The 13,926-nt window shown below is 44.0% G+C and overlaps 1 protein-coding gene across 3 annotated transcripts in view; it reads right to left on the bottom strand.

Moving 5' to 3' along the window:
• Megf8 (multiple EGF like domains 8) overlaps positions 1 to 13,926 on the bottom strand; it is a 211,678-nt gene that overhangs the window by 115,294 nt on the left and 82,458 nt on the right. For all 3 annotated transcript variants that reach the window (XM_084588754.1, XM_084588753.1, XM_084588756.1), the window contains exons 14-19: positions 12,879 to 13,033; positions 11,610 to 11,823; positions 11,095 to 11,286; positions 6,304 to 6,480; positions 5,793 to 5,957; positions 4,044 to 4,210 (exon numbers count right to left, since the gene is read on the bottom strand). In XM_084588754.1, coding sequence (XP_084444880.1) covers positions 4,044 to 4,210; positions 5,793 to 5,957; positions 6,304 to 6,480; positions 11,095 to 11,286; positions 11,610 to 11,823; positions 12,879 to 13,033 — 1,070 coding nt within the window. The remainder of the gene's footprint in view (positions 1 to 4,043; positions 4,211 to 5,792; positions 5,958 to 6,303; positions 6,481 to 11,094; positions 11,287 to 11,609; positions 11,824 to 12,878; positions 13,034 to 13,926) is intronic.

The following is a 13,926-nucleotide window of genomic DNA, read 5'->3' on the forward strand; positions in this document are numbered from 1 at the left end:
AATGCTATCATGTAAATATATAACATGTTATGCGCATAAAAAGCACAACCCCATAAGATGGCTTCCACATCCCAGCCTGGAGAATTGTGGGGAAGCTGTCTTGCAGGAACATACATTTTTGGGGGAAGCCTTTTAGTCAGTGCGGGCAGCAGGGCACCATGGTGCTTACTCTTTACAATGCCTCCCACAGACCAAAAAAAAAAAAATATATATATATATAATACATACAGCATATGCACTAAGTGCATCCACTCACTGACTTAAGGCTTAAAAACTCCACGGTCGCATTTTCAGCTGACACAGCACCGCAATGCACAGTAACTTCCGAGATGGCCAGATATCGACGTTACGCATATTGCTTACTCAGTACAGAAAGATGCGTGCTGTGCCCGCTCGTGGAGTTTGTCACAGCTATGGCACAGGAAGAATGAAAAAAGGGATACAATAGGTATCTTCCTGGGCACCTTCTAAACACTCAGAGTAAGATAGAAAGATAGAAAAAAAAAAAATTGGGAAATATAATATATAGTAGACCCCGTGGGATACAGCAAAAAGAATGTGGTAGTGCAAAGAAATAAAAAAAAAAGAAAAAAAAAAGAGACCTATGCCATTTTTAAGTAGAATAATGTGAGCTGGTTTCATGCTTTCTGTTCACCAGTTAGTTTCATGCAAAAAGGAATACAAGCATTTTTTCTACCTACGAAAGGCTATATTAATTTGGCCTCACATAACATATACTGGACATGCCTAGCAACATCATCATCCCCACCACCACCACTGCCATCATCATCAGCCAAACTAGACTCATTTCAGGGCAAAGGAAGGCCTCTCCCATATGACTCCAATTAAACCGGTCTTGTGCTGGCTGCATCCACTTTACCCTCGCAAACTTCTTTTAAACTTATCCCACCACCTAACTTTCTGCCGCCCCGTGCTGCACTCTCCTTCCCTTGGAATCCAATTTGTTACCTTAGAGACCATCGGCTATCCTTTCTTCGCACTACATGTCCTGCTCATGCTCATTTCTTCTTCTTGGTTTTTCCCTAGAATGTCATTAACCCGAGTTATTTCTCTGATGCACTCTGCACGCTTCCTATCTCTTAACATTATACCTACCATTTTCCATTCCATAGCTCTCCACGTTGCCCTCAACTTAATAAAACCCTTTTCGTTAGCCTCCACATTTCAGTACTACAGTAGACTCCCTTTAAGATGAACTCCAAGGGACCATGAAAATTGTTCGTCTTATCAGAAGTTCGTCTAATCAGGAGTGCTTCCAAAAATGATGTTTGAGCATGCAGAGTGTGTCCAAATACCTCGTATATGAGAACAAATGAATAAAATGGCCTTTCAGGAAAATAAACTGCAATACAAGCATTTATTGGACTAATGATTGTCTACTACACTTTGCAGTAGTAAGGCATCAGGCATTGTTGACTGTTACCCAGTCTGTTATTTTTTTTTGTGTCTGTCGTGAAAATCGACGGCCTGCTACAAAAGCAGACATCTCGCTTAACTTTTGAAGATACCCTTCAGTGCCATCACACTGTTAAAAAAACTGCACTAAAGTGTCTAGGCAGGCATCAGCTGCATCACAGGTAACTAGTGCAGATTCAGGCATAACATTCAAGCTCTCATCTTCAGCAGCAGTTTTCGATGGTAGGTCAAGCACTTCTTCAGTCAGAGCGTCCAGTGTGTCAGCCCTACACGTTTCCACACTTTCGTCAATGCTGACATACGCACTGATGTCAATGAACACACCCTTACTGCTCAGCGCAGAAACAATGCTTCTATTCTCCAAGTTCGCAGTGTGGTCCTCATTCGTAGTATCGCAGTCATTCTGCACTGAACAATCACTAAGCGCCACAAATCCTGCATGGTGGAAGGCATTGGCAATAGTGGATTGAGTAACCTGCTCCCAGGCGCTCGTCAGTAATTGGACAGCACTTAACAGGTTAACTGTGTACTCCTTACTGCTCTCCATGCAAATCAGCATCCTTTGCAGCAGAGAGCGACGAAAGTGCCTCTTCAAGCTACTTATTACTCCCTGGTCCATAGGCTGCAGCTTCGCCGTTGTATTCGCTGGTAGAAACTCCAGTCAGATGGCATGAAGTCCGGCGACGTGGCCGTGTCCGGGACAGTTGTCAACAACAATCAGAACTTTTCTCTTCTGTCTCTGGAAGTGGCGATCCATCTCTTGAAGCCACTGCTCGAAAAGTGCCTGCGGCATCCACACTTTTGAATTAGCCACGTACGTGACTGGCAGCGTTTTTATGTTTTTAAAGCAGCGTGGTGCTTTAGATTTGCCAATCACCACCAACTTTAGTTTGTCAGTCCCAGTCACATTTGCACCCACGAGGACTGTTACTCGAAGCTTGCTCCGTTTGCCCGCCATGCAGTCATCACCAGCAAATGCGAGCGTTTTATTTGGGAGTAGCTGGTAGAAAAGCGTAGTTTCGTCCACAATGTATATGTCTTGAGGGTCATATTCGTCCAAGAGTTCATTCATCTTGTTCTGCCTCCAACAGCTGCAGACCGCTTCATCCACTGCAGCGGCCTCGTCGACAACACAACGAAAGGCCAGTCCATGCCTTTTCCAAAAACGGTTGAGCCACCCATCGCTGCATGCAAACTCGACATTCATTCGCAGGGCAATGTCTTCCGCCTTAGCTTTCAGTAGCACTCCATTCACTGGCAAATTCACACTGCGCGCTCTCTTCACCCAGGCAAGCAGAACGTCTTCAAGGTCTTTGTGCATAGCTGTGCGCATCCTCTTCCGCTTCGGCGCAAACTCACCATCTTCCAAAGCACTGGTAATCCGCACTTCGTCCTTCATGATACCGCTCACGGTACTTTTTGCGATGCCGAACTTGCGCGCTATTTCAGTCTTTGAAAGCCGGCCGGCGCGAACTTCGGTCAAAACTTCGGCCTTCTCACGAAGCTCAAGTGGCTTTTTTCGAGTTGTTGGCCGACTAGCCATAGTAGCAACACGGCAAACATGGCGCGCACGAAAACAAACAGCGCACACCACAAGGTGACAGCGTACAGCCTGGTAGAAAATTGCGGGACACGACGCGCACACCCGCCACGAACAATGGATCTGTGCACAGCGTAGTAGGCGTCGTTGGCGGTCAGCAAAGGCGCGGAGCTCGGTACCACTGGCATGACGACACTATCATGTGATCACCATTGGGAAACGTCATTGGCTGCTTTTTCTTCTCACCGTTTTTTTTTCCCGCGTTTCCCGCATTTCGCTAGTTTTGCTGGCCGGGCCGCCCATGCTCTTTTTTTCTCTCTCTCTCTCTTCCTCTCTTCGCTCTGTTTTGTCCTTGTCCGAGGTCGTACCAAGACAGCCGGCGCGACGCGAAACGCAAACCTACTCCTACTGCGGGTGCAAAAGGAGTGAGCAGGGGAACGGTGGGAGAGGACGAGCAGCGGCACTCTTCCGCCTTCGTAGAATCGCATTTCTGACGCCGACGTGCTTGGGTCTGCGTGCGTCGGCGGCACGGATGGTCGTGGCACTGAAAAGCTTTTTTTTTCTTTTTCTTTCCGCTGAAGCGCTGCTCGGACGGTCGAGTAAGCTGCGCGGGTGGGGTCCAGCCGGCCGTGAAAATTCATCTTAACCGATAAGCGATTGCAAAGTGTTCATCTTAAGCGGATTTTTTTTGCATTGACTCTATGGGGAACCAGACAAACGACCTCCACTGTTCATCTTAACCGAGGGTTCATCTTAAGCGAGTTCGTCTTAACGGGAGTCTACTGTATAGGCGAGTACAAGTAAGATGCAACTGTTACGTACGTACTATACTTTCCTTTTTGAGCGATACTAGTAAGCTGCAAGTCATAACCTGCGAGTACCTTCCAGGTGCGCTCCATCCTAATCTTATTCTCCTAGTAATTTCCCTTTCATGATCCAGATCTGTGGTTACTGTCCTGATTGGACCTGCCTAGCATGCTCACATATCTTTTTTTAGAAGCAACAGCCATTTCTATGGTATGCATTCTAGCACAAAACTTCAGTACATAAGCAAATCACAGCATACCTGTCAGATTGGTCCCACAAAATGCTCCCAGTAGCACGCTCTCCTCACTGCCACGCACAGCAGAGAGCACAAATGGTGGAACACCCGAATACACATACACATGGTTTTCAGGGCAAGGAATCCTAAGGTTTGGAAGCAGTGTTATCTCCAAGGTAGCCCCTCGATGCCTGTTTAAAGAAAAATAGGAGGGGGGAGAAGGCATGGTTCAGCATATGCCACATCATTTTAGTCATCAAAAAGCCTTGCTAGTGCATTCTGCATGCAGGCTATTGGCCTTGTTTGCCATTATTTGCGAATATTCGGCTGTACACTGTTTGCACCAAGGCAGCATTGCACTGCCATTCAAAAATAATCTCTGTCACTATCAGCAGCACCACCACAGCCATCACAGCTAGAAAAACTGCAGGGTAGAGACTTCTGCCAAGGTCGTCAATCAGCCCTGTCCCATGCCATGCAGCCACGGCTGCAGCTGATTTCATTCTTTCAAACTATGGTTGACAGCAACACAACCGTGGCGCACGAATGCACTAGCCACATAATTTTTTGTGTCATTTGCGGGCTTTTTTCGGAGCTCGGAAAAAATGATATGTGCAACTTTCTTTATCGCAAATATATGGAATTGGGATTTCTGAAGGTAGTCATCAATAGAAATGGAATTGGAATTTCTGAAGGTGGTCACCAACTTTGCAAATCACATTTACTGTTTAAATTCAATACAAAGTAAATTAAAAAAAAATTAAGCTAATTAACTAGTTATTTATTTCCAAAACAAAAAATTTCCTGTGGTGCACAAGACGGCTGGCAGCTGTATGTAACTTGTTTCCCTGGCCTATCTGAAATATTTCATTTTTTGACCCTTGGCACCAGTTAGCTGGGACACCTGGTGTGTGTGTGCGTGCGTGTGTGTGTGTGTGTGTGTACACACGCACGCACGCATGTATGTATGTATGTGTACACACACACACACACACACACACACACACACACACACACACACACACGGTTTAGTCATGCATTCTGACATTACGCCTACTGTACCTCTCTTGGTGATCAAAATGTTTCAACATGGCTACACAAAACCCACCGGCAATATCAAGGCTGTTTTGCTACATAAGCACAATATACCTGGTAATGAAAAATATGATATCTTTGCTGCCGAGGGCTAAATTTGGCAGAAGATGCAACCACTTTACGAACTGTCCAAGAAACAGTCCAAAATCATGATTCAAAGTTAAATTAAAGAAAAAATGTGGTCACGAAACAATGAAGTGGGCTGTTGCCTCACCACAGGATACCAAACAAGCAAGACGACTTGTGCGTGTACCTTTGCCGACACTCATGCAATACTTTCTTTCAATAAAACATGGTTTCACTGATTCACAAAGCAAGTTCCTATCTAGTATACTGCAGTACTTTGCTGATTGCAATAACTGCAAATAAGAACCTTTAGAGAAGCATCTTACTTCCTTCCAAAGTCGATAAAAAATGGTAGCCATAGCAGAGCAAATTGTACACTTATCTTGAAATAAAGTCTTCTATAAATTGAAACAATACATGCCCAAAAAGAAACAAGGATGTGTGCATGACAAATATTGAAGTGTCGCTTGAGTCTGACATAAAGAATAAAATGACAAACTGTGAGCACACCACAACATAGCAATATATTAAAAAAAAAGAAAGAAGGGCACCGCCTCGTGTACTAGCCAGTGACAGTGAGACAAGGCAGGCAGAAGCAGTAAATGCACTCACAGTGATAGTGCATTGTTACTGCTGGCTGAAGTGCTGGTCAAGATCCAGAGGCAATGGCGAGCCTCCACAGGACCCTCTACATCTGGAACACCCAGTCCACCTCCACTTGATTCCACATACACAATACGTTTGGGGCTACAGTCAATGTAGCAGCGGCCTCCATTCCTGCAGAGCCCAGGAAGAGCAGCATAAAATCAGACAACAAAGGACCGAAACTTAAAGCCAATACTTTCAAAATATGGGGTGAAATTTTTTTCTCATAGCTAAGGGGCATCCTAAAATATACTAAAATTGGTGCAAACTGAAAGCAGTCACCATGGAAACAATACAGGAGCGCCCATGTGCAGTGACGCTCCTTCATGGACAATAGTGAGAACTAAAAGTGTGTTTCCACATGTTCCGTTTGATCTTTCATGGTGACTGCAAAAGGAGGCTAACATCTTATGCAGTTCAATTGCTGTTTACGTCCAGAATTACGCTGGAGAGCATGCAAGCTTGTGGCCAGACATACCTAGGATCACCAAAGTAGCCCGGCTGGCAGGTTTCACAGTGCTTTCCATAGGTGTAGTGCAGGCAGTAGCAGGCTCCTGTGCTCGAGTCGCACATGCCTTGTGTAGCGTCACCATGGCCATTGCAAGCACACTTGCGGCATCCAAAAGGACTAGTAGCATTTCCGAAACTGCCTCTCCTGGTTATACAAGGTAGAATGATAGGAGGGGGAAAGAGAAAAATAACAATATCTTATTTTGTTCCCTTCATATCATCTGTCCCCATTGCAATAACACTACAGCAGCATTTCACCCAATCTCAAACAATCTCAAAGGATGAGAAAAATAAGGATATAAACCTCTTTAAAGCGAACAAGTGAAAAATTGTAAAACACTTCAATATATAGGTGGAACTACAGCCTAACAGAAAAAAACGCCCAAGGAAGACAACAGGACACCGAAAAGAAGTTCCTCGGAGAGTTTTACAAGTTTTCAGCACCCCAATTTTTTGTCTAAATTGATTCTTGTTTGCGCCTCCAGACGTTCTCGGGACCCCATTGTCCCTTGTTTGTTTTGTTATCTTGTCGCCAGTATTTCAGCCATGTTGCATCACGTGTTGGTTTTAGCTTTTTATCCCTTCGGGTTGGCCCTTTACACCACCCACATTCACTCGTTTTCTTGTTATGGTTTTTTATTATTTTGCTTTTATCCCGTGGCAGTGACTTCGTCTATTTCATCGTGACTGAGTGTGTTTTGTGTTACCTTTCGCCTTTATATTCTTTTGTGCCCATGAATAAAGATCAGTTGTTAGCAGCCTCGTGTTCAGTTGTCTTCCTTGTGCGTGTTGTTTCTGTTAGGGGACTCCATAGTGCACATACCTAACTAGTTATCTGTCATCATCATCATCAGCCTGACTATACCCACTGCAGGGCGAAGGCCTCTCCCATATTTCTCCAATTAACCCGGTTCTGTGCTAGCTGCATCCACTTGACCCCTGCGAACTTCTTAACCTCATCTGCCCACCTAATTTTCTGCCGCACTCTGCTACGCTTTCCTTCCCTTGGAATCCAGTTTGTTACCCTAAGCGACCATCGGTTATCCTCTCTTCGCACTACATGTCCTGCCCATGCCCATTTCTTCTTCTTGACTTCCACTAGAATGTCAGTAACTTGAGTTATTGCTCTGACCCACTCTGCATGCTTCCTATTTCTTAATGTTACCCCTACCATTTTTCGTTCCATAGCCCTCTGCATTGCCCTCAACTTAAGTAGAACCCTCTTGCTGCATCCACTTGACCCCTGCAAACTTCTTAACCTCATCTGCCCACCTAATTTTCTGCCACTCCCTGCTACGCTTTCCTTCCCTTGGAATCAAGTTTGTTACCCTAAGCGACCATCGGTTATCCTCTCTTCGCACTACATGTCCTGCCCATGCCCATTTCTTCTTCTTGATTTCCACTAGAATGTCAGTAACTTGAGTTATTGCTCTGACCCACTCTGCATGCTTCCTATCTCTTAATGTTACCCCTACCATTTTTCGTTCCATAGCCCTCTGCATTGCCCTCAACTTAAGTAGAACCCTCTTGGCTAGCCTCCACGTTTCGGCCCCATAGGTGAGTACTACAGGTAAGATGCATGTAAGATGCATTTTTCTGTACTTCAGAGTATATTTGGCATAATTCTAGTAGCAATAACCCCTGACACAGACTAAAGCCAATGCACGCCACCTCCACTGTGGCCAGGCACTGATGACAGTGATCAATAAGAATGCTGCTTCAGGGACCAGAGAGTGAGAAAGAACAAGGCCTGTTTTTCATGAAAATGATGGATGGGAAGCCATGGGAGAGGGAAGACCAGGTGCATCTGAGCCCCACCCCCTTTTTGTTCCTTCACTCAACGAACAGCAGCTTCTTTTGAACTGCAGTATGGATGGCTGTATTTCTGCTGCAGTGTGTTATCAATGTGATAGCGTGCTCATCTTTGCCAGCCACATTCAATGCCATAGTATGCATGGGGCTTCTTCAGTATAACGAGATTTTCATAGCAAAACAGAGCTTGGTAGAAGGCTTGATCTTTGTGATGCATGACTAGTATGCTGAAAACTTCGACACTTTGCTTATCTCAAACTTTGTTTAACTCAAAATTTCATACCTAGACTTGAATTAATCAGAATTTGCTTTGACTAAAAACCTGCTTGCACTATGAACTTATCATCATGTGTTAAGGCAAGATAACAGCATTACGAGTGTATGGCAGCAGCCTCAGATGTGCAATACTGAATGCCATTATAACACAGGTGAATTGCTTTCAGAGAGAGAGCTAAAAGCCTCAAAGCACAACTTTTAAAGATTACTGCCCCTCTAAACTACCAAGATTGGCCAGTCAGAGCAATGGCAATGAGCAATCACAAAATGGTACTTAAATAAGCCCTATGAACTTGATTACAAGGTCTGGAACAACCTGCTGTCCTAAAATTTAACATGTGGATTGACAGAAAGTTAATATATGCTAACGACTTGACATAAGACTGCTACTAAGGAGTATCAGATGGCACTAAGAGCTAGCTTTGTAAACGATCATACAATAGTCTAGACAACACCTTTTGTTTCAGTAGACATAATCCGTTGCAGTATTTATATGTACTGGCTGCTGATTAAAATTGTACCCTTAAAGGATACCCTTGCACCCTTATTGTACAGTTCAGTTCAGTTCAGTCGTGTCCGACTCTTCGTGACCCTATGGACCATGTCACACCACGCTTTCCGGTACCCTTGTACCCTTATTGTACCCTTAAAGTTTACTGTACCCTTTAGGGCCCTTTTGGGGCATTACATAATTTCATGGGGCATTGCATAATCACTTGGAGGCAGTGAGGTCCAACTCTCCAAAGTGGTCACTGAGGGGATGCCATTTTGGCCGTGATGTCATGCACTGGTCTTCGCTTCACATGGCAAGCTTTCTGTAACTACCATGCACCGCACACAATGATGGAAAGGTCAGGCTCTTCGTAGTGCATGCACATAAGTTTAGCCACTGCCGCTGTGATGTTCATGCCCAAACGCGTCATTTTTGTACATGCTATGTTGAGACTGATGTTTTATTTGAATAAAGTATGCAATTCATGTCGAGTATTTTGTGTTGCTGCCTGGCTACCACGCGACCGCTTTTGTGCGCGCCAAGGCGCATTTTGCTAGTTTTACTAATGCGCCTGAGGCGCTACACGAGAAAAACCGATACACACAAGATGCGGGTGCTCAACAAAATATGCCGAAGCACTGGGTGAGAGCAGCATGCGACAAAATGTATAAAAAAACGAGAAGCAGTAGTAGAACTGCGGTAGGCGCTCCCAACGCATCCGCTGCCATAACGGATTGGCTTGTTGCGACATGAGGGGCTTGTGCAGTTTCGAAGCGAACAGCAATGCGTTCTATTGCGGGCAAAATTTGAGGTTTTTACCGGTATACACATTGCTAATAATTTTTTCAGTGCTAATAATGGCAAAATATAGCAATTTAACGCATTATATACTCTGTTCTACTCTTGGGTGGGTACAGATGCATTTTAGCGATCCGAGTGTTTACCACCAAAAAAACAGGAGCTGCTAGTGTCGCCAGCGATTTTTCCGTCCCATTGCTTTTACGGGAGGGTCATCCCGCTGCGCTACTATTGCACAGCAAGCTACATGATTATGTAATCATCTATGTAAAGAAATGAGAGGTATTATGTTAACTTCTGAATAATTTCATATTCAGTGCCAGAACATCTAAAAGGCCTAGTTTCTTCTCCAAGGTGTGCAGGGAGTGATGAAAGCGGCACACGATGCTGATCAAGTGTGTTTGTGCATGTGTGCCGAGTAAGTGCTGCATTGGTGCATCAACGCGCACATTCATTGGTGCAGTGTTCTTCGCTTAATCTCTTCCCCTCTCCATGGACATCATGCTCCACCTATTGGCCTCTCCTCGTTCCCGCTCCTCTTTCTCCCCAATGTCATGCACATCTGCATTGCCAGGAGTAGCGTGTTTGATTTGGGGTGCATTCAATTCCTTCCTAATTATTCCATATGAAAGGAGCTGCTCAATTTGGCCGTTCTTTTCATCTTTCCAACTCAACTATGACATGTGGTCTTCACACAACCTGCATCACAGAACCTGCCAACCAATAAGTGCACGACTGTGTTCTCTGCCATGTCTACTACCGCATGCCAGAGGCACGTTCGCGACTTTTACCAGGTTTTGAGGCTTCAAATGGTCAGCGCTTACAGACAGTTTCTCTCGACATAAAGGTACTAACGTTCACAAATTAAAAAAGAGCCCCATTAGTCTATGCAAAAATAAGCACAACATGTATCTTTGTCCATGCTTTCCTTACTCCTACCTTTGACTAAGTTAGGTTCCAGAAAGCAGCTCCTGCATTTTGGCTGAGAAAGGGAAGCCCTAATCAACTAAACTTCGTAAGTTGCAAGCACCATAACGGCTTCTTAGCGAGTCTTCACCTATAGACAGTAGCAGCCATGTGGTAACTCAAAGGTGGCAAATATTACGCATATGAGGGAAATAAACCTGCTTTACAAGCTGCTTGCAGCCTATCTAGAGTGTTTGTGAGCAGACAAACCTATCACAGCAATTCCTGCATGACACAAGGAGATAAACCACGCATCTATTTGGACCTCCCTAGGACGGAAACTGCAAACCTCCCACCCAAACAGCACACAATACACTGCAACCTAAAAAAAAAGCATCCAGGTAAAACATGGTTGGACAAGACATGCTAGCAGCCACATAGACAAAGCAAAATGGCAACTAAAGGCCTCAATACCTGCAAAGGTGGCAGTGGGCTCCTTCAGTAAGGTTATAGCACCGATCACAATGGCCTACTCCACGCTCACAGCTGCTATGGTTATGGCAACCACAGTCAACATCACACCTTGGCCCCGTCCAGCCAAGATGGCAGATGCACCGAAAATCAGGTGCCTCGGAACAATGGCCATGAACGCAATGTTCAGCACACCTGGGAAACATGAAATAATGGAGCTTTACTTCATGCACAATACAATATGTAGTAGAGACAAATAGAACAAACAAGGCTAGCATGACAAGCAAGGCAGCTGCCATTCCCCTTGCAATCTATATGTTAACATCATCAAAGGTTTCATAAAAATTTCAGAGGAATTTGAACTTCCAGAAATTTCAGACCTTTAGGAATTAAAATTTAATTACTAACATGCGTCCTAATTTTGAACTGTTCTAGAGGTTTCCTGCAATGAAATGGTGCACAACACTAGCAGAAAAAAAAAAGGGAGACTTTCGGGTGCCTCCAAGGCAAGTACATACGTCTTAACACAGGTCGTGGTGCCATCGCCTTTGAAGCCCCGATTACACTGACACCGATAGCTGTTGGCTGTGTCATAGCAGCTGGCATCGGGGTGGCAGCGAGCCAGCTTGAGCTTGCACTCATTCACGTTGGGGCACTGGGCATAAGACCATGATGCCTCCCGGGGGCCACCCAATGATGGGAAATGCTTGCGTACACGCTCCGAGCAGGTACCTGCCAGAGTGCAGATAATAAAAATGCAGCATGTCTCGGCACAACTACCGCTTCGTTGCCACCCAAGAAAACTTAAAACAGCACCAGTCTCATGAAAGCAGTTGCCTTCCACAAAGTACACAAACACCTTATTCACAATTAAGAAGTAACAGTCTCATGAAAGCACCTTCGACAAAGTAAAGAGGTGAGCTTGTTCCGAAGCCAAAGCATATTTACCGGCTCCTAGCTAGCTACCTGCTGCTAAAACATACCAACTGTAATGACACAAAAGGAAGCAGAATAGTTAAACAGCTTGAAACTATGGCAAAAATCATAGTAACAACCATAGCATTCGAGGCTTCCACATTTTCATGAGGCTACAAGAAACTAGTCAGCAGGTAATAAGCATCAGTTAACATCCATGTTACAAGTGCAATTTTTAGTATGACATTTGATTATTAAAGAATTTTCAAGACATATGATCAATGAATGCTCATATGTAACAGATAACTATTATTGTTGATCCTGGATATAACAAACCTGGATATATCAAATTATTGCTTACATCGAACTCTCAGGATATAACCACTTCAAAATCCCATGTGAAGGCATAACAGTACTCAGAATGGTCAAGGAGTTATTATTTTTTTTTAGACGTGCTGACATCATTTAACACGAACACGAACTTGCTTTTCCTGTGAGCATATGGATATCTCAAAATGAATAACCAACTAACCGGTACTAATTTATTATCAATGTCATTTTTCCTACATTCAGAACTTGTCTGGTCATCTATGTCTTCTCTTGTGTCCCCGTTTCTTTGGTGCTGCTCCTTTTCTACAGTGAATACAACATTATGCTATGCATTTGCAGGAGGAGGGGATGCATTTAAAGTAGTAATATAGACCCTTGCAGTGGCAAAAGGGCCAGGTGGTGAGAGAGTTATTCATTACAAATCACTGAATTTATACAAAACTGCATGCCACCAGGTAACAGCAACTGTCTATTCATTGATTAAAATTTGTGCCCATTTAAACGCTTTGATATTTTATAGCAATAAGAGGTCAGGAGCATACCAAGATAAGGTCCAGAGAAGTCTCCCTCTACACAGACTCCATTGTTTGGATTGTAGTCATTTCCACACCAACCACATCCCAGTTTTTGCAGGCAGCCAGCACAATCTTTAAATGCTGAGCAATTGGGACACTGCGCACCAGGAAATGTAGCTCCCCTGCAAGTTATAAAAATAAAAAAGGGGGGGGGAGTTACACTACTGAAAGTTGCTCATGGATCAACAGTTGGCACCACAACTTAAGAGGTCCTTCGCACAAGGCTTGCAATTTGATGCTACGAGAAAGTCAGCGCTTTGTTGCTGAATGGAAGTCTAACTTTCTTTGCGGAGATGCAAAGTGTACAAACTGATCTGCAATGCCTCTCTTTTCTTTTTTAAATTGTAAGAGCGGCTATCATATACAAAATAGAAACAGCTTTCTTTAGAAATAGAAGGCTAGTGAGAGAAGTGTCAATAGTTGTATTATTCTGTCAAATAGGTCGGTGTTGCTCCTTGCACAACTGCTTCATTCGGTTACTTGTGTCTCTAGCGTTACCTAAGGAAGCTTCGTGTAACAAGGTATGCTTACTGAATACATTATAATCAAGGAAACTTGGCTTTTGAAAGTAAGCTGGCAGACATAAGTTAAATAATGCATATTACTATATACTTTGACTATATTCCACTGCACAAAAAGAAAGTGCATGTTCTGGTTCCACAGCTTCTGCTCCACTGCCAAAAAATGCTGACACTGAGTACAGTAATACACAGTGGCAACACAATGCCTACACTAAAAAAAAATGTTTGTGATAGTAAGTACATCTTTGAGGGCTTTTTACTCTCTAAAATGTCACTATTCCTAAATATACTCAGTCAAACATCATTAATTCGACCTCCTTTATTCTGGAAGTTTGGGTACTTCGATCTGCCACTTGAAATCCCCAATCAATGTCCATGTAAGTCTACTTGTGAGTTTCATGGTCAAGAGAGAGCGCACGACCTGTGCAATATGGAGGACAACTGGATGATTGCGGATGCCCAACAGCTTCATTGAATTCGTTTAGTAAATCATT

The sequence above is a fragment of the Amblyomma maculatum genome, chromosome 1 (genome assembly GCF_055883805.1).
Source record: "Amblyomma maculatum isolate TAMU_Amacu chromosome 1, ASM5588380v1, whole genome shotgun sequence".
Classification (NCBI taxonomy): Eukaryota; Metazoa; Arthropoda; class Arachnida; order Ixodida; family Ixodidae; genus Amblyomma; species Amblyomma maculatum.